The sequence below is a fragment of the Mastigoproctus giganteus genome, chromosome 8 (assembly GCF_048544385.1).
Source record: "Mastigoproctus giganteus isolate SK-2022 chromosome 8, ASM4854438v1, whole genome shotgun sequence".
NCBI classification, from domain to species: Eukaryota; Metazoa; Arthropoda; class Arachnida; order Uropygi; family Thelyphonidae; genus Mastigoproctus; species Mastigoproctus giganteus.
Window position 1 is genome coordinate 129337026 of NC_143582.1, and position 27548 is coordinate 129364573.

Sequence of the window (27548 nt, forward strand, 5' to 3'; positions counted from 1 at the left end):
TGCCTCCAGTGCCATATGTGCAATATGCAGTCTAGCATTATTCTACAGGAGTGGTGCTTAATCCTTTATGATGAAGGGCTGTATTGGGGATTTTATAAGCCTCCTTGGGCTAGGTAAGGAAAGCATTGGTTTGATATCATACTGTTTTTCTCCATAAGGGCCAGAGAAGGCACTTTCTTGAAAAATAACTGTAGCATTTAACTTTAATAAGAATTTTTTAAAAATTTATATTTAATTATGAATATCAATAAAAGAAAAAAAGAAGTTTACTATTTAAAATTCTAGGAATGATCCAGATGCACTTGCAGCTGTATTATATGTATATCTAAATTTTGGGGTACATGCATACATCTGAACAGCCTTGAAATTGACTGATGGTATGCAAAGCTGTAGTTTTGTATTTTGCCTCTGGGATGTCTAATTTGACTAGCAATAATGTTCATAATTTTCAAGGGCCAGATATAGCATTGTAAAGGGCTGGACACTGCCTTTGGTACCTCTACAGCAGAAACATTGAATATTGAACTTTTGTGGTCTTTTTTTCCAAATAGAATCCCTTAATCACCAGTCCCTATTTGGTTACGAGGCATCCCATGTTCTGCAACATGCCCTTAGTGTTAAAAAAAGGGTAATCGGTCCTGTGTAAGGAGTAGTCCTTGTTTCCACCACCAAATACCAATATTAATTTAGTACTCCTGTCACTGTCACATGATATGCTTGCTATCCCACTGCAGCCTCTTACAGTGTCAGAACTTTTCAAACACTCCATTTATAATATTTATGTACAGATTTTTTTTTCATCTTTCTAACTGCAAAATATATGTAGCAATGTATCTAATTTGATTTATTTTATACAGTAACCTGAGAATCTTGGTAAGCCTACAATGTTCCATCTCTGACCTGATGATTGGCTCACATTTCCCACATAGAGGGGAACACTCTTCATTCTTGTTTTACTATAGTCAGGAGGCACTTCGGTTAGAAAATTGGAAGGAACTAGGCCTCGTAAACCATTAAGCTCTCCCATGAAAAATCCATCTTCATCCATTTCACCATATACATAAACAACATCTCCTGTGCTGAAGGCTAATTCCATCTTTAAAAGAAGTTGATAAAAAAGAAAAACATTACTTTAATGTTAACGTGAAATAAAATTTTATTCACTGGTTGTTGTTATGATACTGTGCATAGTGTGTGCAGTGTTTGCTACTTAAGATGTTATCAGACTCACCTTACACATTGTTCCCCAGTCAAAATAAAGTTGCTCAGGTTAACATTTAACATCCTGAGAATTTTATATAGTAATGATTTAAGCTGACATAATTTTACTTAGTATAACTCAGGAATATCTCATTTTAACAAAGAGAATATTTAAGATGCAAGATTTCCAGCCTTCAGAACATGCAAATTAGTCTAATGCAACTGAATATTGCATGAGTGCCAGGTTATGATTGCGTATGTGTGTAGTTCAACATCCTGATATCCCTAGCTAAAACAGTGTGGGCAAAGAAAGCCAACACGAGCAACACAGCAAACGTTGATTAACTTACCTGGAAAATTAGTTTGTCGATACTGCACTCTAGTGCTGCTCACTCGGTAAACAGATGGTATGTGCTAACCTTCTACAGTACAAGTCGAGAACGGTATGTTGATTGACAGGTAGGCGTGGCAAACAATGTACTGATTGGTGCATGAATACAACAGACAATTACATTGGTTTAGTCTCACTTTCCCTAATGTCAGAAGCACTAATGGTCACTTGCCTCAAATGATAACTTGCCCTAATGCTTTCCATAATACTGGAAAAAGGTCAGGTTACCCCACTCTCATGGGAGCTTGAACCCCTCCTGAAGTGGAGAGGGTAACCTGACCTTTTTTCTTTAGAATCATGGGTGAACTAGTTGATAAATTGTTTATTAACAAAAAATAAATTTTTTTATTACTGTATTTTTATTTTGTTTTTAAAGACACTTGCGCAAACACACACATATCATAATGACAATCAATACCTCAAATAGCTATTCACAATATATAAAAAAAAATGTTCTTGTTTATACTCCGGCACAACCACCAGGTCAGTGGAGTTTATAATATACTATATACATAAAGAATTTTTCTTTCTTTTCCTATTATTTCCTGACCTAACCTTTAAGGTTAGGTCAGGAAATATAAGGAAACCTTTTCTATTATTTTCTAACCTACCACTTAAGGTCAGGTTATGAAATATAACGAAAAATAAAGAAACGTTTTCCTTTTTCTGCAACCAAACCTAAATCAGTAATATAGTAAAAACACTCATGAACTCCAAAAATCTGCTTTTAATAATGAGAAAAAAACATAAAAATGAACGGAACAGTACTTTTTCAAAAAAAAAAAAAAAAAAAAAAAATCAATTCATGAATACAAATCATATAGTTGTACCTCAATAGCTATTCGCAATTTGATTAATAATATTTTGAAAAGTATCTTCATGGTTTTTTCCATAAATTTGATGCCACATATATTCATGTGACCTGTCAACATATCTTTACAGCTGCCATTTAGTCTTTTAGTCACCCTTTTTAGTCTCTTCCGCTGGGCTTCACCGTCATTCATAAGTGTTCCTGTATGTGGATCTACAAAATGTTCCTTGTGTTTCACCATTAAATGTTTGTAATTTTATTTCTAAAGCCTATATCCACGCCATTCATTTGTTATGATGATAGTGTTTTTCTTCACTACTTTTATAATAATGCATAAAAGAGTTTTTGCTTTCCGTTTTTTTACGAATTTCATGAATACGAATTTTGATTCTCTTTCAAATACTCCAAACACCCATTTCTTCTTACCAGTTAAATTTCATCTGCTTCTGCAGTTCTCCCTGATCACCCAACTTAATGGGTTTTTTTAACAACTGCAATTCACAAATATCTCTTATTTTCTTATAAAACTTAATTGCTGTAACTTTCGAAATCTCCAGATGGAATGCTGTCATAGTTACTGGCATGCATGTTGACCAAAAGTATGTAATATACATTATTATATTTTTTAATGGAAGGTTTGTATTTTCCATAAAACTATGTTTTAATAAAGAAACTTGTGCAGAACATTTTTTACAATGCCAGAACTTTCCACATGACTCTGTTTGTGATTCAATTAGTTTAAAATAATTATTGCACTTAAAACAGTACAATTTCGGTCTTATTAATTTAATTTTCATCAAAAAATCAAGCGCTTTATTTTCCTTACAAATTTCTTCCATCTTAAAAGATTCATTGCTATTATTACCTGTTTACCATTCATTACAAAACTAATTCTGCACTGTTATTTATTCATAAATGCATATCATACTGCCAACCAATGACTACACAGTATCTTTTCATCTGTCATGCCCCACCAATCATTTCATTGTTTGCCACGCTACCTGTCAATAAATATATCGTTCTTGACTTCTCTTCCAGACTGATAACACCTACCGTCTGTTTACCGAGTGAGCAGTGCTAGTGTGCATATTAGCAAACTAATTTTCCGAGTAAGTTAGTCGACGTTTCCCGTGGTTCTCATGTTGGCTTTCTTTACCTTAGCCACACTGTAGATATCATGATTATACCTGGGCTGTGAATAAACAGTTTGGACGAGAACTTTATATGACAAAGGTATGTTAAAGTTTGAACTTGTGAGAGTCTGTTATGCTATGCTTGGTTTACCCTAATCTGTACTCTATGAGTTTTTCAAAGCAACGAATTGCGTATCTATACAACTGATTTTACAAGCAGCTTGGCAATAGCAGGGATGCAGTTTATGAGCTAGACCCATAAACCTTGATGACAGTGAGAGTGGAGAGTAAGGGTAGTTGCTTGGCAGTGTTTGCATTAGTGAAATAGATCTGATAAAAACTAGTTCTGAATTGAGTTGATCTCCCCCACCTCCCAATGGCAAGTCTAGAGGCACTGATGATGCTGGATTAGGTACAGAAAGAGTAACTGTAACTGGTTCCAGAGTTTTATCATGTAATTTTCATTAGTTTGTAGGATACCTCTTGATGTTGGCAATTGGGGTAGTATAGGTGAAATTCAAAAAGGCTATCTGCTCTCTAAGGCCACATAGGTAGGGCGTTATCCATATATTTTAGCTATAAAGAGGGGGGGCTGTGGAGGCTCTAACCATGGACTGATTTCTGAACCTCATGACGAATAGTTATGTTATGTTTCATGTAAATTTAAGGAGAAAATGGGTTATCCAAGCAAAGCCCATTCATCAGAAAACAGAACACGTCACTGAAAGAAAAGAGGCATGATCCCTAGAGAGTTCTCATGAATTCAGATATACTGGCTGAGGAATGCCAATATTGTCTCTCACCAGAATGGCCAGGTATGCTGCAGCTTGCTAAAAGGGAACATTAGTGTACATGTTATCTGCCTTAAAACTGGCTATGATGTTGTAGGTGGAATCTCCTTGGCTCAGAATTTTATCCACCTTAAAAGGGTTTTTATCCACCTTAAAATAGAATGGCTAACCCTCTCATCTGATTAAAGATGAGTGGGATAGCTATCAATAAACAAAGCAATCATGAACATATCAATTTAAGCTTCACTCCCCCCCATTCCTTAGAGACAGAGCAGGATCCTCATTGCACTTGTGGAGAACTTGAAACTTGGGAGCATGTGATCTACACCTGCCTTCAGCATTAGGCTTATAACCAAAATCCAAGCTAATCTCCAAAACCAGGAACACCTCTACCTCCAGGATGAGACTTGTTACCTTGCCCTTACTGAATTTGCACAGTCAACTTTCCAACTGAGATGAATGATACATTGAAGAAACATCTCATGAACAGGTCCTCTTTAGAATATGATCATCTACTGTCACTACTCCTCTTTCTCATAAAACTTTAATGTGGTTATGACCTCTGTTGGCACTCCCCTGGAGTGTGGGGTTGCCCTCTTGTGGAGAAGATCCTACTCAGCAAACATCCTGCTTGCTGAGTAGGATGTTTTCTTCTAGGGGATAGGATTTTCTACTAACCCCTTCTGGGGGTAGGATAACTTGCAAACCCCTTAGGGGTAGGATTAAACTGCAAACCCCTCCTGGGGCAGATCCTCCAGAGTTGCCCCCTGAATACTTAATGTGGGGCGCCTCCGTAGCCAGGTGGGCAGGAGCAGCAGTGTGTAGCACACGCTTCTTGATTAGACCAGGGTTTGAGCCCGTGCCCACCAAATACGGAGGATGCGGAAGGATCAGGGAATGACTACCGCATATTCCCGGAGCAATATGGCCTTAGTTGCTAATGCTCCTAAAAACCAAATTACAATAACAATACAGTTTCAACATTTCTTATTAAGTTGTTTGGACCTAACTACTTAACTGGAAATTTGCATCGTGTAAAGAGATAAGTGGTATAATTTTTTCAAATAGCGGTAACTGAAAAACGCATTAATTGAACTTGCATTATGAGAGGCCTGGCTGTATTGCTTGGCACTTGAGGCCATTGTACAAAGTGCATTCCAGTAAAAATGTCTTCCAAATTGAATAATAATTTTTAAAAAAAAGTATATTATTGCAACTGCTTTAAAAATGGTAGAAAGTTAGTTTAGATTGTTGTCAAAATATGGTAGCAGCAAAATACAACATGGAACATTGATTTTCTGTATTCCAGACAGGGTAGTACATTGTGATACTTAACATGGCAGTCTTTGGTCATCAAGGTCAATATGTAATTACCCACTAAGTTTGTCCTAACATTGCTATGGATGTAAAAACGTCCATAGCTGGGTGTGAAAGCTTTGCAAAGGATGGAAGTCTTGCGAGAATAAAACTCTTTCAACCAAGATCTCAAACTAGTTGCTATGAGGTAAACATTTGCTGAGTGAAGGAAATTGTTTTGGATGATAGGAGATCAACAGTGGAGGAAACTGCAACAGCTATAGGCATTTCTGTTGGCTCTGTGCATATCTTTCTTCATGAAGATCTAAGAATGTGTAATCACCCAGGTGGGTTGCATGGCAACTTTCTCAGGAACAAGAAAGACATTTGTGTCAAGTTGTGAGAAGCAACGAGATAATGCTTACTTGAGATGCTTCAATGAATGGTTGTTTCTTCTCCTCAATTGTAACAATGGATGAGGCATGAATGCTACTGCTCATTCCTGAAATCAAGTGTCAGTTCACCCAACGGAAGCCTGAAGCACTCCCCAGAAATGTTCCATGTTACTGCAAACGTGGAGGAAATGATGGTTGCTGTTTTATGGGGTATGTTTCCAAGAGAACTGCAGTGAAAGGAGACTTGTATGATGAGATTCTGAAAAAAACATTTCTCACAGAGTTTCAAAAGAAATGTCTATGTGGACATTTCTTCCTCTGATTCCATCAGGATAACGATCTGCCCCATTGTGCCACGACAGTGCAAAATTTTTTTATAGAGACAAAATTGAGGTTATCTCACATCTTCCATTTTCACCTGACCTTGTACCTAGTGTATTGTTGTTGCTTAAAATGATGAAGGGTGCTCTTCCTGATAGAATTTTTCCTAGCTGACAAGCAGCTGCTTTGGTCATTCACCAATGGGCTAAACAAACCTTTGCAGCAGCCTTTATAGCTTGGAAGAAGTGTGGAAAATATCTTCCTTCTGAGAGATTATGTTCAAAAATGACTTCTCTTTCATTTATGTATCTTTTGTATTTTATAAGAAATAAATCTGGAGCTTCTTATAACTTGAATGCATCTTGTACAGGAACATTTCTTGCTTTGAAGAATACACAAAACATACTACATTATGGTAGTATGTTTTGTGTATTAGGGAAATCGCCACTTTCGTCATCACAGAATCTCTTCAGTCCAGCTACAATTTTAAGGTGATTTTGGACACCTGTGCTGCTACATTATATAAAGTTCTCCCAAAAATATTTAATTAATCACAACATAGGTAAAGTCACTATCCATCCAGAATGGACTGCCATGCTTAGACAAAAACTTCAATAGTCCCTTTCTCCTCTTCTGCACATATCTACTTGTCCTTCACTAAGTCCAATAGATGATCATCCAACCTATATGTCACTTCCACCAGATACTACTGCAGAATGGCTGGCAACTCTTTCTATGTCACAACCCACTGTGAAAAGATTGCCCAGGATGGTAATCAAGAGAAAGAAGGTATCTTGCCACAAGGCTTCACAATCTATGAAAAAATGATTATCGAAAAAAATCTATAAAATCATTATAGATCATTGTGGCAGGAAAAATTCTGGCAGTGGGTCCAAGAAGCAACATTGGCTATCCCTAGCCCTTTCACAAGTGGGTTTTTTCCATAGGTGAGCTCTGCTGAGTGAGTTTTTTTATGAAATTTCTAACTTTATAAAAATGAAAATTTTATTCATAAATGCTTTTAAATAATAATTTCTTCTTATTTTGACTTGATTGCCCATCCCATTATTAAAATAAAATCATTGTGAAAAATGAAACTGATATTTAAAAAATCATAAAAATAAACTAGTTATTTTTTATTCTTTTTTTTTTGAATCAATAATATATCACTTAATTTAATTTCATCAACTTTTGGATGTGAATTCCAGCTTTTGTAAACCAAAATCAGCAACATCCAACAGGTGCAATGTCCTTATCTGAATTTCAAAGTAATTTTTCTGCTGCCATCTATTGAAACTGTTTACTATTAGTTGGAAACAGAGATAAGAGATGGCAGAATGTAGTGGAAAAATTTGAGACAATTCATTGATAAATAGACATATTATTTGAGAATCTGAAATGACCTTCAGAAATGTATATCTACTTAAGTACTCCCCCAAGAACACATACACAAGATCATGTTCATTCCTAAAAGGGGGTTAATACTTTAAAACTGTTTAAGTGATTTTAACCTTTCTGTTTAAATATAATTTTATAGGTTAATCCTTTAACTGGTGAGCTTGCTGCTTGTGTGTGAATTTTTGTAGAATTTCGAAATTCTGTAAAAATAAAAACTTTGTATTTAATGCTTTAAAATATTAATATGTTCTTATTATGACCTTATTGTCCAACATGAACAAAATTGTCAAAAGTAAAATCAGAATTTAAAAAAAAAAAAAAAAAAAGAAAGAAAAATATTTGAAAAGTAAAACCCATCTTTACTTTTCTTAATGCAATATCATATACTTCTCGTAATGTATTACTTGATTTAATGTTTTATCAAATTCCAGATCTAAATTCCACAGAAATTCATTTCAATTCTGGCTTTTGTAAGTCCAAATTGGGCAACTAAGGTTAACAGGTGCAATTTTTTCCAATGATCTTCAAAGCTATTTCTGTGTAGTCTTCGCTTATAAACTGTACCTATAATTATCTGGAAACACAGAGAAGAGATGCAGCATGTACTATAAAAATTAAGGAAAATACTGTTTGAGGCAACCTTCAAAACATGGCTCCAAATACTAATCCCCAGACCCAACATATGAAAAACATATATCTAAGTATGCACAACTGATAAGGTTAGTCTCTGTATAGGTAAAGTCATCCTTTACTTACAAAGAGAGTGTATCCATTTACTTTAATTATTAAATTTCCTGTGTAATGAATCTCAGCTCTTAAATTAGCATTAGCATTAGCATTAGTAGAGGCATTTGATGCAAGAAAGCAAGCTTATGCAGCATCAGCCAAAAAAAAAACAGTAACATAAATAAATAAAAATAACCACTTCCACTTCACCCCTCTGTTCGTTCGAAATACCTGTCCAGCTGAGCCTTAAACTTATTTAGGCTATCAACTTCCACGACAAGGGATGGAAGTCTGTTCCACCTACCAACCACCCGCTGGCTAAAGGCAAATTTCCGCACATCTATCCTACATCTGTCTTTCCTCAATTTGAATTTATGCCCTCTCAGGTGATTATTCTGAGCAAGAGGAAGAATCCCATCAGCATTGAGCATGCTCAAACCATTCAAGGCTTTGTACACCTCTATCAGATCACCTCGCTGGTGCCTAGTTTCCAGACACTGTAATTCGCAAAACTTGAGCCTTTCTTCGTAAGAGCACCCCTTTGTCCCATTCACCAATCTAGTTGCCCTTCTCTGTACTCGTTCCAGCAGCTCTACATCCTTCTTGAAATGAGGCCTCCAGGCCTGTATACAGTACTCTAGGTGTGGCCTGACCATTGCCTTATACAAGGGAATAATCACCTCCTTATCCCTGCTAGAAAAATTCCTATATATCATTGACAATACACCATGAGCTACTCTTGCAGCCCGTCTGCACTGCTCAGAGAACTTCATATCTGCCTGCACAACCACCCCCAGGTCCCTTTCATTCTCTACCACTGTCAGTGTAGTACCACAGAGTTGATACGTTGCTCTGGGGTTGCTGTTTCCCATATGTAGTACTTTACATTTGTCAATGTTAAACTTCATTTGCCACCTCGAAGCCCATCTGCTCAACCTTTTCAAATCCTGTTGCAGCAGCATAGTGTCAGTAGTGTCCTTGACAACCCTGCCAACCTTCGTATCGTCTGCAAACTTGGATATTAAGCCTGATATACCATCATCAATATCATTTATAAATACAGAAAACAATAAAGGACCCAATACTGAACCCTGAGGGACTCCACTAATAACATTAGTCCACGATGAGCAGTGTCCATTGATTACCACTCTCTGTCTTCTCCCCCTCAACCACCCCTTTATCCATAGCAGCAATTTGCCTCCAATGCCACACTGCTCCAATTTGTGCAGCAGTCTTCCATGTGCAACAGTATCAAAAGCCTTTCTAAGATCCAAGTATATAATATCAAAGTTATTCCCTGCATCCAGTTCTTTTGTGACTGCACCATAATATCCAATCAAATTGGTCAGGCAAGACTTACCCTTAACAAAACCATGCTGTGTCCTAGCTATAACTGAAGTCTTGTCTAGATGATCCTGCAGTGCTTCTTTAACCAGTGCCTCCATTAATTTTCCAGGAACAGAAGTTAAACTCACAGGTTTATAATTACTTGTGTCAGCCTTTGATCCCCCTTTGTGAATTGAGGTCACATTTGCACATCTCCAGTCCATGGGTATCTCCCCTGAGTCCAAGGAAGCTCTCATAATTATGGCTAAGGGTTTGCTTACTTCCTTTGCTGCCTCCTTTAATATAACTGGATAGATCCCATCCACCCCAGGTGCCTTTCTTGTGTTTATCTTCAACAATTTCTCCTCCACTTTGCTCTCAGTTATTACAAGATTCTCTAGCTTACTGCTAGAGTTGAATACACCTCTGGCATTCCCCTCGCTGAATAACTCCTCATGTGTGAATGTTGATGCAAAATATTCATTTAGTTTGTTAGCTACCTGAGCAGGGTCATCAACAGTTGACCCATCGATCTCAAGTGGACCAATCTGATTCATCCCCTTCCTTCTAGAGTTTACATAAGTAAAGAACTCTTTGCTGTTTTTCTTTGCATCCCTTGCCAAGGATTTCTCGTAATCTGCTTTCGCCTGGCTAACCTCCTTTGTAACTTGGTTACAGATCAACTTGTATCTATCATAGGCGTCTGTGTCACGTGTTAATTTGTATGTATCCCATGCATTTTTCTTTTCTGCCATATGCCTCATCAGTTCATCTGACATCCATTTAGGCCGAAACCTTGAACAATATTTCTTAGTTGGTATGTAAAGCCTAGTAGCTTCCAAGATAAGTTCTTTGAATGCTTCCCATTTTGAATTTGCTGTTGGCAATATCATCAGTTGATCCCACTGTATAGAATTTAAATACTGTCTCAGTCCATTGTAGTCGCCTTTACGAAAGCAATACCCCTTCCCTTTACCCCTAATGGTAGTTACCTCTTTGAGTAACTCCCACTTCAGCACACTGTGGTCACTGCCACCAAGTGGTTCATTTATCTGCAGATTCTTAATGCATGAAGAATCACTACTGATAATCAAATCAAGAGTATTACTCCCTCTAGTTGCCTCCCGAACATGCTGATGTAGAAAACAATCATCCAATAAATCCACAAAAGCCTTGCTACTGTGTGAGTGACCAGCCCCCAAATTCCAGTCAATATCTGGGAAATTAAAATCCCCCATTATAAGACTCTCTGATTTACTGCCCCACTCTATTTCTCCGAACAGTTTCTTATTATACTCATCAGAGTCATTAGGCCTATAGCACACTCCTACTCTCAATTTTGATCTCCCAATGCTTATGTCACAATTATCAAATAATTCTTAGCCTAAGGAATTACACATAAAATTGGTTTATAGACGTCTCTTTGTTGGGTGACGCCTCCGTAGCCAGGTGGGCAGGAGCAGCAGTGTGTAGCACACGCTTCTTGATTAGACCGGGGTTCGAGCCCATGACCACCAAATACGGAGAATGTGGAAAGGTCAGAGAATGACCACCACATATCCCCGGAGCAATAGGCCTTAGTTGCTAATGCTCCTAAAAACCAAATAACAAACAATCTTTGTTGGGTGAAAGATAATATTCTTTGCAAATTGGCTGTGGTTAGCCCTTAGACAACTTCAATAAAGCATTAGTGATGAAATCTGAATGGCTTTATGGTGGTTATTCTGCCGGTGAGGATAGTCTACACTGCCACTTGGAAGTCTACAACACCGATGCTGATATACAGATTTCACTCATGAGCCAAGTGGCATACAAATATCTTTGAATGTTTAGTATAGTGGAGGTGACCATCCAGGTATTAATCAACGCAAGTGGGAAGGAGGTGTGTGGCATCCCTAATACACAGATGAATGGCTGAGCTTCTATGAGATTGGGCAATATTAGATGGTAGATTGTCTCTCATCTTGCAATACCACAACTTTTATAATGAAGGCCTTAAAGTCCCAGAAACCATCTTTGGCTTCCAGCAGCCCCTAATCTTTTCTGTCATGCAGCATGAGTCATGTCTTAATAAACAGTCCACTAGATCAGCCCTGTTGGTAATACATCCAGATCAGCTAATTTATAAACTCATAAGCCTCTACACTACTATCTGTGATTGGAGAGGGTTCCAGTAGCATCACTTTATATGTCTACAATACCTAGGCCACATGATATTAAGGAACTAGGTATATACATTTTACAGCCAATTTATAAAATGTATATAAATAAAAAAAAATAAAAATAACATTTATTCTGTAAATAAACTCTTATTTTCAGTTTTCAGTCAGTGCTTGAACCTTTTTGCTTGTACAGAAGTAGATCTACGTTTTGAAGGTTAATTCAATTAATGATATGTTCCTTTAATGTAACTGTTTTAAATCTTTTCTAGTGCTACCATCTGTTATCTGTATTTCCAAAAAAATGTATACACAGTTTATAACAGAGTATGGCACGAACAGAGCTTTGAAAATAGGAAAAGATCACATTTGTTGGCCTCAGTTGTTTGAATTTGGCTTATAAGTTCAAATTGAAAAACTTCTGTGGAATTGAGATCCAAAATTTGATAAAACCAAATCAAGTAATACATGTATAGGATATTGTTTCTTCAAGAAAAGTAACAATGGGTTTTATTTACAAATTTTTGTGAATTTTTTAAGATTTTGTACTAATTTCTTATGAATATTTATAATTTGTGATTTTAGTAATTTTTGCTATTTTTTAATATATTTTTTAATTTTTTATAATTATTTACAATTTTTTAAAAAATTCTGATTTAATTTTGAAGATAGCTTTAGTGTTGGGAAATAACATCAAATAAAATACATTAATATTTTGAAACATTTATGTACAAAGTTTTCATTTTTACAAAATTTCAAAATTCCACAAAATTCGCTCTACAAAGTCAGGTGCTATGAAAATTCACTCTGAGGTACCCACTTACATGTTGCAAACCCAATGCTGAAAGTGTTAAAGAACATTGTTACAAGTAGAAAACTTGCTTCATGCCTAAATGGTAGCAGAGCCTTCTAGTCTCTTACCAATATTATCTGATGCAACTTCTGTTCATCCATACTCCCACTTCTATGGGAGTATGGATGAACAGTTAATATACGTTGCACTGATGAGTCATTCTACACCCTCCTGGACACCCAATGGATCTTCCCAGATCAGCATCTGAGACTAGCATATAAGGAAGCCATATGAATCACATGTTAGTTGTTCTTATTTATGGCACATAGAGCAGAGCTGACTGATTTTGAGAAGGGTGTTATTTACGTGTTGTAATAATAAATAAATGATGTGGAGATTAATAAATAATAATAATAAATTCTTAGTTATTTATTCATTATATATAAAAATCTTTAATTATCAAATACACAGTTCTGAATTTTTTTTTTAATAATTTCATTCTAGGTTTAACATTGAGAAATCACTGATCGCCTACACCACCCAAAGTCAAACATCAGTGTTGTTATCATGAAATGGAAGCATGCTACCTTCACCATCCATCAAGTACAGAAAAATCAGAGTAGCTCACCATACATGGCCACAGAGTACTCAGAAGGTAATATGGAAATCTTGTCACATATCCCTACAAAACATCAAACAGGAATTTAAAGGGGTTAAGGTTTGTAAGAGGACATTATGTATGGAGCTCTACAGCTTTGGTTTTCATGGAAGAGCAGGGATGCATAAGTCAAACATCAACTGCAATCAGCAATCTCACCTCGCATGATGCAATGAATGCTTTAACTGGTACAAGGAGCAGTGGAAATCACTTCTATGGGTATGTTTATCTCATTGTATGACTTAGGAACTGTAATGGATGAACTGGACCTTGAAATTTCTAAGAAATATGATAAAAACATTATTATTATTATTCATCTTTATTATTATTATCATTGATTTCTCTCATTTATTTTTGTTTGATATTTTGTAATTCGGTTTAGCAAATCATAATTAAAAAAAAAATCAGCTGCTTTGCTGTTTTTCAGCAAAGCAGCTGGTTTTTTTATTTTTATTTTTTTATAATTAAAGCAAAGCATGGCATCTCACAGATGCCACATGATTGTATTTGTTTCATTCAGGGGTGCAAGTAATGAAGGGTTAAAATCTGTACTTTAAAGTTAACTCCAGTTTTACGCTGCCTTTTTTATACTCTTTTTATTCCGCTGGTGGAATAAAAGAATTTTTCCTTCTTAGTGGAAATTTTCTCATATTTAGAAAAATCCCTCCTTTTTGATTATCATCCTTTTGCACACATGGTGACCCTGTTGGATGATACAGGACAAGAGAGGTATCAGTGGAACTAGCCTGTAACAGTGGGAGGGAATAGATAAAAGGACCATAGCAAACCTCAACAGAAAATGAGCCAATAAAAGTTCATAATATAAGGTTATCCAATTAAAATGCAACAAAATTTTATTAAAAACATGCTTTTTTAAATATTTTTAGAACATGCTTTCTTTTAAGGATTTTTAGTATTAGTATTAAAAATGGCATAATGATTCAAGAAAGCACACTAATTTTGCATCTTGCTAAAAAAAAAAAAAAAAAAAAAAATCCCCCCCTATTTCTCTCTCACATTATTCTGATAGTCCAAAATACCTTATTTTGCAAAACCTAGACCCCTTGCAAGCCGGGTGGGTAAAGTGCCTACCTAGCAACCTAAAGGTTGCGGATTCGAATCCCGCCTCGGGCTTGGATCAGAGTAGCGCAAAAACCTTGGGAGGTACATTATGGCCACAGAAGCTGATGCGGCAACAACTAACAAAAAAAAAAAAAAAAAACCCCCTTGCAAGCAACTTTTCCAGTGTTCAACAGCATTCTACTCAAAGGTAAACTTCATAAGGTCTATGAAAAGTTCATAAGATCTAGTAAACTGTTCTTCTTTCTGGTTTCTACTTCAATAAAATCCCCCCCCCCCCGATCCAAGGTGTCTATTGTTTAGCTGTGCAGACCACTTTTTCTATGCCACTCCTCATAGGAATAATGATTAGCACTCTTCATTATCTAGCTCTCCTTCTTTGTACCTTCTCTAGAAGGTCTATATCCTTCTTCAGATGCAGCCTGTAGATCCAGATCCAATATTTTCCACCTTTTCTCTACTTGAAAAATTCCAATAAATCGTACAATAAACCATATCTTCCCTCCCCTTAGGGAGTCTAGTTGCTAAGCTTTGAGGAACCACATCTTCTAAGCTTCTCATAGGGATATGCCTAGTGCACTTTACTAGTGTACTTTGTACCCTGTCTAGAAGTTCCATATTTCTTTTTTTTTGGTTGTGGTCTCCAGACTTGGATATAATATTTAAAATGTGATCACACCAAGATCTTATACAGAGGATTAAAGACCTCTCTCTCCTTACAAATTTTAATTCCACTTTCTGCAATCTATAAACTCCTGTGTTTCTGTACTTCAAGAGTTATACTTTGCATTTGATAGTATTACACTGTAGCTGCAATTTTCAGACCATACTTGTAGTCATTCAAATCTGCAATTTTCAGACCATACTTGCAGTTGTCCAAATCATTTTGAAGCAGCATAGCCTGTTAAGGTATATCTAGAATTTAAACCATTAATGCGATAATTACCTTTAAACTGTATCACATTCCAGAAACTATTGTAGTCCCTTGGTCACATGTGCTACTCCTCAGTGATCAGGATTTTCAGCCAAGTAAGCAGTCATGAGTGACAGATCTCCCCCCCCCAACTGACCGATCAATGAGACCCAATAACCTACCCCCCTTAAAGATCAGTTCTCCTGTAATTATGCACATATTTTAAACCTAGAATTAAGAAAAAAAAAATATTATAAATTTATATTCTGTCATCAAATAAATGCATTCATAATGTATATTTATCCCTCGATATATTTCTAGTTATTGATTTTCTTATATATATAATTACTATAGTAATTATATTTATATATATTTATATATATATATATATATATACAGCTAGCCCTTAGTAGGGCTAGCTGTTATCTTGCCTGTTTGCTGTTAAATTTAAAGTTTAGCATAAATCGCTTTTATGTTTATTAATTGGACCTAGTTAAACAGGCAGATAGCCTTGCTAATTATTGGTGGGATATACTGAATGGGGTTAGCCCTTGAAAAAGTTCCATTCAATGTATCTGTATATCAATAATTAGCTACATAATCATTATTGTATTCTATATGTTATATATTTATATTATATTATTGCTAATTATGTTTATTTCTAGGATATGGCAGTGTAGAACAACATAGGATATATTATTCTTTATAAGTTCTTTTAGGTCTTATGGCGGCTGATACTGTTATGCCTATGTTTTAATACACCTATATAGTACATATTGTACTCTTACTATAGTAATTAGATTACAGACTGATGTAATGTTCAATCTACTATTGATGGCATTAATCTGATCTGACATAACGGCACCTCTGTAGCCAGGTGGGCAGAAGCAGCAGTGTGTAGCACACGCTTCTTGATTAGACCGGGGTTTGAGCCCGTGACCACCAAATACGGAGGATGCGGAAAGGTCAGGGAATGACTACCACATATCCCCGGAGCAATATGGCCTTAGTTGCTAATGCTCCTAAAAACCAAATAACATCTGACATAACTTTTACATTTATCCCAATTTTTCATAATAGATTAAACACACACACACACACACACACATATATATATATATATATATATCCCTCCACCAATAGTTAGAAGTTAGAAAAATTTTTACATTAAAGAGAGTGGAGAATATTCACAGTTGCGTTCAGCTATCTCCTATTTCCTAGTCCAGTGGACCCCCGCTTTACAATATTAATCCATTCCAGAGACACCATTGTATCATAAAAATATCATAATGTTAACCCAATAACACATTGTTTTTTTGATAATTCCTTCCAAGACCTCGGAAGTTGAAATTTTCGCTATATAACTAAGCTATTTATCTCTTTGAAAGGTGATTTTTATAATGGAAATTGTACATATTGATTAAAAAAATTTATTAAAACCTGCATAACACAAAAAATCACTTAATGAAAGGATGCAGAAGCAAAACACATAGCCAACACATTTACAAATGCTGCTATTGGCTGAGAGGAAGGGCATGTGGTTTCGGTCGTAAACAATCTTAAGCCCATCCCATCATAAAGTTAAATAAGTAGGTGCCAGTTAACATGATCACTGGTTAGTGGAATCAGCCACTTTAACTTCAAAAAACCAATTCAAATCATTAAAATGCACTACACTTTCATCATTATTATATGTTCAGTTATAACACTCAATTTTGACTTTGTGATATTTTTCTAAGGAAAATTTCTGAAGGTCACTACCAAAAAACAATAAAAACAATTTTCAGTTTCTGGTTTATTGGGCTTTTCTGTTAATGCAATCAATTATAAATGGGTAATAAACTCAATCTTATTGCATTTGTGATAATATCGATAGTTGGAATTCTGTGGGTTTTTACGTAATTCTGTGGGTTTTTACGTTATTATGGAGAAATATGTTTCCCCTTCCATGAAATCTTCAATCATATAAAAAATATAAATAAAATTTCAGAATCTTCTCTTTGTTCCTATTTTTTAAGCTTCGTAAATTTGTTGCTCTGTATCTCACTTGCAATATTGTGTTAGTTGCAATTTGTGCATGCTGTGTTCTTTGTTATTGATTGCTTATCTTTTTTACCGTTTTAAATTTTACAACCCCCCCCCCAAATATCAGTGAACAGAAATATCATGTAGTTAGTATGAACATATTACAGTACATATTAATTAAGTTATGTACATAAGTGTAAATTTATTTTTATTTTGCTAGCCTGCGGAAAATATTCTTCCGATTTTCATGTGTCATTTAATTTTATTAATTGGTAATGTAATAAAGTGTGTCACTAGATGATATGTGGCACTTACCACATATCATATAGTGAATGGTATTTTATTATGGAGAGTCCCTCGTAAAGTGATTTGATCATATAATGAACCAATTGTAAAGCGGGGGGCCACTGTATTTCCATCTGCTTGTTTACAATGTTCCTCATCTTTAGTTTTAAATAATTTCCCTGGCTCAGCATTGTGTTTTTTGTATATATTGTATATAACATGACTATATCTAGTTGTAGAAATTGTATCTCTCAGAAATTTGCCCGATTTATCTGTTTAAAAAAAAAGTAAAGGAAGAGTATTGATATTAGACATAAAGTGCAAATAACTTGCAGGCTTTTACTGTGTTATCCAAAAATAAAACAAAAAATAATAATAAACTAAATATAACGAAAAAAAAAAATAATAAAAATTATTATTAATAATAATAAATATAAAAAAAGAAAACAACCTGTGTGTTTACCACCTCAGGCAGGTACCTATCCAGCTCACCTTTTAATTTTCCCAAGCTATCAGCTTCAACTACTGGATAAGAATGGCATAACCATTGTTGATATTTGGCATCTAAATTCAGAATAAGAAGTTTCTAGGAATGGGGATATCATATCTATCTATCTAATTCTAATATATTTAAATGATTTTTTGATAACTGAAAGGTAGGTGGAAGAGAAACTGGCAGAAATAGCATAACCCTTATTGATATTTTGCAGAATCTAAAATCAGATATAAGAGTGTCTAAACACTCTTATATCTGATTTTAGTCTGATCTTATATCATATCTATAACTAATTCTAATGTATTTAAATGATTTTTTGATAACTGAAAGGGAGGTGGAAGAGAGATTGTTGAAGCTAAATATAAATAAGGCAATTGGGACTAAAGCAGCAAAAGAGGTAAGCAAAAAACCTTAAGCCATAATTATAAAAGCATTCTTGGATTCGGTGGAGGTCTCTAGAGACTGTAAATGTTCAAAATAATGGAATTAGTGATTAAAGTAAGGCAGGATCATCCTGATAGGAACAGAGTTATATGGCAATCATGCATGCCTTTGTTAAGAGGGTATCTTGCCTGATCAATCTGATTACTTACTATGAGGTAGTCACAAAGGAACTGGATGCAAAAATAATTTTTATATCATATACTTATTTTCAGTAAAGCATTTGATAATGATCTTCATTAATGGCTGTCATACAAATTGGAGCAATGTGGCAATACAGGCAATTACACTATGGATAAAGGGATGGTTGAGTGGGGGGGGGGGAGAGAGAGAGAGAGAGAGAGAGAGAGAGAGAGAGAGAGAGACTATTAATGGCCACTGCAATTAATAAGTATTAATTATCTGGTGTTCTGTCCCTGTTTACAATATTTATTAATGAGACTGATGAAGGCATAAACTTAACATCTTAAGTCTGCCGAATGATACAAATGTGGAAAAGGTTGGCAAGTGCGGTTAATGAGAGTAATCAGAGTATGCTACTCAACAAGCTTTGAATGGAATAGGCAGATGACCCGAAAAGTGGAAATTAAGGTATTGTGTACTGCAGGAAAGGTATTTTAATAAATAGGCAGGTGAGAAAATAACTAAAAGAGAAACAAATGTTTTTTATGTGTAATAATAAATAAATGATGTGGAGATTAATAAATTCTTAGTTATTTATTTATTATATATAAAATTTTTAATTGCCAAATACACAGTTCTGAATTTTTTTTTTAATAATTTTATTCTAGGTTTAACATTGAGAAATGCATAGTACTGTATTTGGGTATTACTACCTGTATTTGGGTAGTAATCCTAGAATTAACTACTAATTGGGTGGAAGCATACCCAAGGCACTGCAGAATGAATAAGACCTAGTACTAGAGCTAATTGTACAGTCCAACATGAAGTTCTCTGGACAATGCACACAGGCTACCAGGTCAGGTCATGGTGTTCAGTCAGTGATATACAGAAATTTTGCTAGCAGGAACAAACAAGTGATTATTCCATTTTAAGGCAATTGTTAGGCTGCATCTTTAGTACTGCGTATAGGTTTCTCAAGCCTCATTTTAGGAAGGTTGTTGGAAGGTACAGAGAAAAGCAATGACTAGTCAGAGTCATAAAAGTGTACCCTTACCAAGAAAGACTTGAGTTCTGCAAATTGATACTTAAACACTTCAATCAGTTCACCTGCAATGAGAACTGATTGATGTATTTAAGGCTTAAATTGGGTTGAGTACATTAAATAGTTATCATTAAATAGTGGCATTCTTACTCTTTCAGGTGACATACTTTACTCAATTGAGTTGAGTATACTAAATAGTTATGGCTTCCTTACTCTTTCAAATGAAACAAGGGGATATAAAAATAAATTAGAAAAGCATGGTCAAAAGACAGATATATGGAAATCTGCTTTCAATCAGAAAATAATTGATTGCTGGAATAAATTTCTCATTGGTGTTGTGAAAGTGGGTAGCTTAAATAAATTTAAATCTGAAGAATGATTAGACAAATTATTAGAAGGGCTGGGCAAACGAAGTAGGTAGATTTTATTATTTTTTTTTGGGTGATGTTATATGCTGGCGCCTCCGTAGCCAGGTGAGCAGGAGCGGCAGTGCGTAGCACACGCTTCTTGATTAGACCGGGGTTCGAGCCCGTCACCACCAAATATGGAGGATGCGGAAAGGTCAGGGAATGACCACCACATATCCACGGAGCAATATGGCCTTAGTTGCTAATGCTCCTAAATAAAAAAAAAACCAAATAACAAATAAATAATTTTCTTTTCTTTCATCTTTTGCCACAACTAATATTAAGAATTCTCCCTTGTCGCATTGCTTGTATGTGGCCTGGAATTGTTCTATTACAGGAGAAATTTTCTTTTCTTCTGTGGACTCATTCTTTCAATTATGTCTTCAGTGTTGCCACATAGTGAGAAAAATTAATCACGTTTCTCTCTCGCTCTCTCTCTCTCTCTCTTCCACAAAATTCACAAGAATAGGGCCCTCTCTTCTCCCAGAAAATGGACTGCATGAATGAGTCTTCAATTTATGTTTTTTTCTTTTTCTTCTTCTTTTTTTTTTTTTAAATCAGTGAATCTTTGTGTCACTGCTCTGCAGACTGCCATTTTGATTTTGATTCACAGTGGTGTATTCAGGTTTCATCTACAGCAGCGGTTCCCAACCTTTTTTGACTCGCGAACCCCTTTCAACGTAATATTCTTAATGTGAACCACTACACCTATATTCTCTGAATTTTTATTAAAAAATATTTCCAGTACTATGTTTCTATAAGTGACATTGTGTAATAATAACAATTATTATTAAGTATTATTTATACTGTACTTTGTAAAGTAGTTATTAATCAGTCCAAACAGGTTTCGAACAGGCTAAGAATAGAGCACTTGCTTCTTGTCAAAATGGTAGCTGAACATTCTGCTCATTATATCAAACTGAACATTATATCAAACGACCACCACGTCTTCTGTTCCGGAGGAGAAGAGAACACCAAGCAGACGTACGGCGTCGCTTTCGTTGTCCACAAACAACTGGCCAACAAAGTCACCAGTTTCACCCCAATATCGGAACGAATCGCACTACTACAGTTAGCAGGCAACAAGATCAACCTGAATGTGCTCCAGGTCTACGCACCAACAGCGGACAAAGACGATCAAGAAATTGAATTGTTCTACGACAAGCTAAATAACACTTTAAAGTCGCTGAGGAAGCACAACATTACGGTCATCCTCGGTGACTTTAATGCCAAAATCGGTCAAGGAAAGCTACAAAACATAGTCGGAGAACATGGCTTGGGGACACGGAATGAACGAGGCGACAGACTCGTCCAGTTCTGCCAAGAAGAAAAATTTAGCATTGCCAACACTTGGTTTAAACTACCACCTCGACGACTATACACCTGGACCTCACCACAAGACTCTGACAACAATATCGTCAGGAACCAAATTGACTACATCTTAATCAACATCAGATATAAGTCAAGCGTCCTCAAGGCAAAAACTTACCCTGGAGCTGACATATCATCAGACCATAACCCAGTAATAGCAACACTACGTCTCAAATTACGAGCAGTCAAACGCACAAGCACAACAAAAAGAATCGACCTGGAGAAACTGAAGAACAACGCCAACAGGCGACAAGTACAGCTTCATCTCAACACTACAATCAGATCGATCGAAGCAGTAACAACAGACGTGCAAGCGTTCGGGCGTTCACTCAAACAATGCATCAATGAAACAGCAGAAACCCTGCTAGGACATCAGGCGTCGAAAAAGAAACAATGGTGGATGACCCAGCACATACTAGACCTAATGGATGAAAGGAGAACATTCAAAAGCAACAACAACCGGGAAAAATACAAAGAAATACAACAAAAGATCAAACAGGAAATCCGGAAGGCGAAGGAAAAATGGATGGAAGATCAGTGTGCAGAAATCGAAGACCTAATCAAGAAAAATGACAACTTTAACCTGCACAAGAAGCTTAAAGAAGCTGGAAACATCTACAAACCGGCTCCTATCCCAAGCTTATATATGGACAACAATCAACCTATACTAAGCAAACAAGCCAAACTCGACACCTGGAAGAGCTATATATACAATCTGTTCGGCACCAACAGAAAACCGGCAGAAACGCAACAACAAACACAGGAAGACAATCTCCACATATTAACATCTGAAGTGGAACATGCCATCCGAATAACAAAGCCAGGCAAGGCCTGTGGACCTGATCAGATTCATGTGGAACTGCTGAAACAACTAGACTACAGCAACATCCAACAACTAACGAAATGGTTCAATCAAATCTACAACAACAACGACATTCCATCCGAATGGCTCCAATCCATCTTCGTGGCCCTACCAAAAAAGGCTACCAGCCGGAAATGCGAAGACTTCAGGCTGATCAGTCTAATGAGCCAGGTGCTAAAAGTCTTCCTCAAGGTGATTCAGCAAAGGATAAGATGTAAGTGCGAAAGTGCACTAGGAAACACACAGTTCGGATTCTGCAGGGGACTAGGCACCAGAGAAGCAATTTTCTGTTTACAAATATTGCTACAAAGGTGCTACGAACATCAAAAAGACGTGTATATATGTTTTATTGATTACGAGAAAGCCTTTGATTCAGTAGACCACGACCGTCTAATTCACCGACTGAGAGAACTTGGGCTTGAAAACAACGATATCAACTTTATTACAACTCTCTACTGGAATCAAACAGCCCGGCTTCGCTATGACAACAACCTGACAGACCCAATTCCAATAAAAAAAGGTGTCCGGCAAGGCTGCCCATTATCTCCCATTCTTTTTAACATCTATTCGGAAATGATCTTCGACCAAACACTGGCTGACAAGAACATCGGCATAAAAGTTAACGGACACTACATCAATAACTTAAGATATGCTGATGACACAGCACTAATAGCGGATTCAGAACAAGATTTACAGACCATCTTGAACGAAGTGGACATAGAAAGCCAAGCATGGGGGCTACGAATCAACAAAAAGAAAACAAAGGTGATGATGGTCAGCAGGACTGCAAGCAAAATCACGATCAAACTAAACAATGAAAAATTAGAGCAAATACACCGCTTCAAGTATCTCAGAGTACTCATTGATGACCAGCTGAACCATGAGGCCGAAATCAAAAGCAGAATTGAACAAGCCAGGCAGGCATTCACCAAGTGGAAAACCCTCCTCACCGACAGAAGCTTGAACATCATGCTCAAATTACGCACATTGAAATGCTACATCTGGCCAATACTGCTCTACGGTGCAGAAACCTGGACTCTAACATCAGCCACTACAAAAAAGCTCCAGGCCTTCGAAATGTGGCTCTACCGAAGAATGCTGAAAATCCCGTGGACAGCCAAGATAACCAACGTACAGGTCCTGTAGGACATACACACGGAACGGGACCTGCTCAAAACCATCATCAGCAGGAAATGTAAATACCTAGGTCACATCGCTAGGAACCAACAAAAATATCACCTACTACCACTCATCCTGGAGGGAAAGATCGAAGGCAAGAAACGCCCAGGCAAACCGAAAATGGCATGGCTAGATAACATCAACACCTGGCTTCACATGACAACAGCACAAATTCTACACGCAGTGCTAGACAGAGAACAATATCAAAACGAAGTCGCAAACGCCATTCGGCAGCATTAAAGAAGAAGAAGATACTGTACTTTGTAAAGTAGTTATTAATCAGTCCAAACAGGTTTCGAACAGGCTAAGAATAGAGCACTTTCTTCTTGTCAAAATGGTAGCTGAACATTCTGCTCTCTTGCCAAAGCTATTGGCCACAATTTTTGCCCATCTCTGTTCCCACCTCTGAAAAAACCAGATGGTTCTGTTGCCACATCAGCCAAAGATAAAGTTGCCCTACTAGTATCCCATTTTACTTCCAACTCATGTATTGATGATCTTGGTAAATCACCTCAAACCATTCCCAGTACACTCCCTTCAATGCCTCCTGTAGTCTTCGGTCAAAAGGATGTCAGAAGGATTTGATGAATCTGATGCTATGAAAGCTCCAGTTCCTGGTGGTATTTCTCCACATTCTCAAAACCTGTCTCAGGACTTACTCCTGTTTTGTGTCGTCTTTTTTAACTTTCTTATTACAAAGGTGTTTTCTCTTCTGCTTGGAAATTTGCTCATATCCAGCCAGTTCCTAAAAATGGTGACAAATCCCTTCCATCCAATTATCATCCCATTGCAATTACCTCTACTCTTCCCAAAGTAAGGGAGAAATCAAGTAACCACCAACTCTTAAACTATCTGGAAATCTTTCATATGATCAATGATTACCAGTATGGATTCTGTCAGTGACATTCCACTGGAGATGTTTTGGCTTATGTTACCGATAGGCACCTCTGTAGCCAGGTGGGAAAGAGCAGCAGTGCATAGCACATGCTTCTTGATTAGACCGGGGTTCGAGCCCGTCACCACCAAATACGGAGGATGCGGAAGGGTTAGGGAATGACCACCGAACGTCCCGGAGAAATATGGCCTTAGTTGCTAATGCTCCTAAAAACCAAATAACAAACAAACAAACAAACATGTTACCGATCTATGGACAAATTCAATGGAAAAGTTTGACGAAACTCAAGCCATTGCTCTTGTCGTTTCAAAGACATTTGACCGTGTTTGGCATAAAAGTCTTCTAAATAAGCTTCCATCCTATGGTTTTCTAGCTGTTCTTTGTAATGGATATCCAGTTTTCTCTCTGACTGCTCACTGCGGGTGATGGTAGATGGCTCTCTGTCTTCTAACATCTCCACTAACGATTGTGTTCCACAAGGTTCAGTTCTTTCGCCCACTCTTTTCCTCTTGTATATTAATGACCTTCTTCCATTAACTTGAAATCCTATCCATGGTTTTTGCCAATGACAGCACATTGCATTCCACTTTCCATTTTGAGAAACCTTTCCCTGCTCAATCAAATTCAACTTCTCGAATATCCGCTACCAATTCCTTATATGCCGATCTCCAGGTAATTCTCCAGTGGGGAAAAGCCAACTTAGTTGATTTCAATCCTTCTAAAACTCAGTCTTGTCTTATATCTCACAAAAAGGATTCTTCTGCTCCTCTGCTTATCTTTGGTGACACTCCGATTTCTAGGAAAAATGGTATATCTCTTTTGGGGATTACCCTTACTTCTAATCTCTCTTGGCACAAGCACATTAAAAATATTGCTTCCTCAGCATCTAAAAAACTTGGTTTTCTCTTTCACTCTCATCGTTACTTTTCTTCCAAACAGCTGTTCACTCTGTACAAATTGCAAATCCTCCCTGCCATGGAATATTGTTCCCACACCTGGGGCAGTGCCCTCAAAACCTCTCTCAGGCTTCTAGATTCCATTCAGAAGAGGGCAGTTAGGTTAATTAATGACTCCTCTCTAACAGTCTCTCCACTCGCTGTCTCATAGACGTACTATTTCTGCTGCATGCCTTTTCTACAGATACTTCCATGAGCACTGTTCTTCTGAATTGGCTTCTATAATTCCTACTCTCTCTTTCTAAACAGTCTGAACACTTGCCGCCATCTGCCAACATCCTTTACTGTCCAACTTCAAACTCACAGAACCAACTTTTCATCTTCCTTGTTTATTCATTCAACTGCCGTTTTCTGGAACAACCGCCCTTCGTATGTATTTCCTGAAAATTACAGTCTACAGAAGTTCGAGTCTAATGTCAATAAATATCTTCTTTTGTCTTCTCAACCTCCAACCCAAGCACGGTACTAAGTTCTAATACCTCTCGTGTTTGGGGTTTTCATAAAAAAAAAAAAAAAAAAAAAACAGATTTATTTAACATGATATACTGTAAGATCGTAAACTAATTATAAGGAATTTTGGGAGATGTGTTTTTTTTTCCTTTGGCAATTCTTTACTTTTAATTTACTTTATTGTTTATTATTAGTAGTTATATTTTGTAGTTTACAATAATATGCCTATGTAAATCTGAGCAGACGCCATTACAGAATTTTTAGTGAACACCCCCTAGAGCACTTTCACGAACCATTTGGGAACTGCTGATCTACAGTGATGATTGATTAGCATTAGCATTAGTAGAGGCATATGATGCAAGAAAGCAAGCTTATGCAGCATCAGCCAAAAAAAAAAAAAAAAAACTTCCACTTCACCCCTCCGTTTGTTCGAAATACCTGTCCAGCTGCACCTTAAATTTATTTAGGCTATCAACTTCCACAACAAGGGATTATTATTATTATTATTATTATTATTAGCCATATGGTGCGAGGAAGCCAGCAGAGGCTTATGTAGCACCGGCCCAAAAAAAAAATTTGAATTACCCTGAGAGAGAGAGAGAGAGAGAGAGAGAGAGAGAGAGAGAGAGAGAGAGAGAAGTAGAAGGAAATCACCAAGAAAGAGAAGAATGATGATATCCAGCTCAGGACCCTGACTGTTCAGCACCAAATTGACCTACAGTCCTGCAGTTTTCACCACACAGTAGTATTCTGGACGGACATCAGCATTGAGCATGCTCAAACCATTCAAGGCTTCATACACCTATCAGATCACCTTGCTGGTGCCTAGTCTCCAGACACTGTAATTTGCAAAACTTAAGCCTTTCTAAGTCTGTTCCACCAACCAACTACCCGCTGGCTAAAGGCAAATTTCCGGACATCTATCCTACATCTGTCTTTCCTCAATTTGAATTTATGCCCTCTCAGGTGATTATTCTGAGAAAGAGGAAGAATCCCATCAGCATTGAGCATGCTCAAAACCATTCAAGGCTTTATACACCTCTATCAGATCACCTCGCCGGTGTCTAGTCTCCAGACACTGTAATTTGCAAAACTTAAGCTTTCTTCGTAAGAGCAACCCTTTGTTCCATTCACTAATCTTGTTGCCCTTCTCTGTACTCGTTCCAGCAGCTCTAAATCCTTCTTGAAATGAGGCCTCCAGACCTGTATACAGTACTCAAGGTGTGGCCTGACCATTGCCTTATACAAGGAAATAATCACCTCCTTATCCCTGCTAGAAAAATTCCTGTATATCATTGACAAGACACCATGAGCTACTCTTGCAGCCCATCTGCACTGCTCAGAGAACTTCATATCTGTCTGCACAAATACCCCCAGGTCCTTTTCATTCTCTGCCACTATCAGTGTAGTACCGCAGAGTTGATATGTTGCTCTGGGGTTGCTGTTTCCCATATGTAGTACTTTACATTTGTCAATGTTAAACTTCATTTGCCACCTCTCAGCCCATCTGCTCAACCTTTCCAGATCCTGTTGCAGCAGCATAGCGTCAGTAGCGTCCTTAACAACCCTGCCAACCTTTGTATCGTGTGCAAACTTGGACATTAAGCTTGATATACCATCATCAA

At 36.9% G+C, this 27548-nt stretch overlaps 1 protein-coding gene across 1 annotated transcript in view; it reads right to left on the reverse strand.

Annotated features, from left to right (window-relative positions):
• Positions 1 to 27548, reverse strand: part of LOC150081819 (RIMS-binding protein 2-like) — a 1020459-nt gene that overhangs the window by 47925 nt on the left and 944986 nt on the right. Inside the window, exon 25 of the mRNA XM_090380329.1 lies at positions 862 to 1096. Coding sequence (XP_090236455.1) covers positions 862 to 1096 — 235 coding nt within the window. The remainder of the gene's footprint in view (positions 1 to 861; positions 1097 to 27548) is intronic.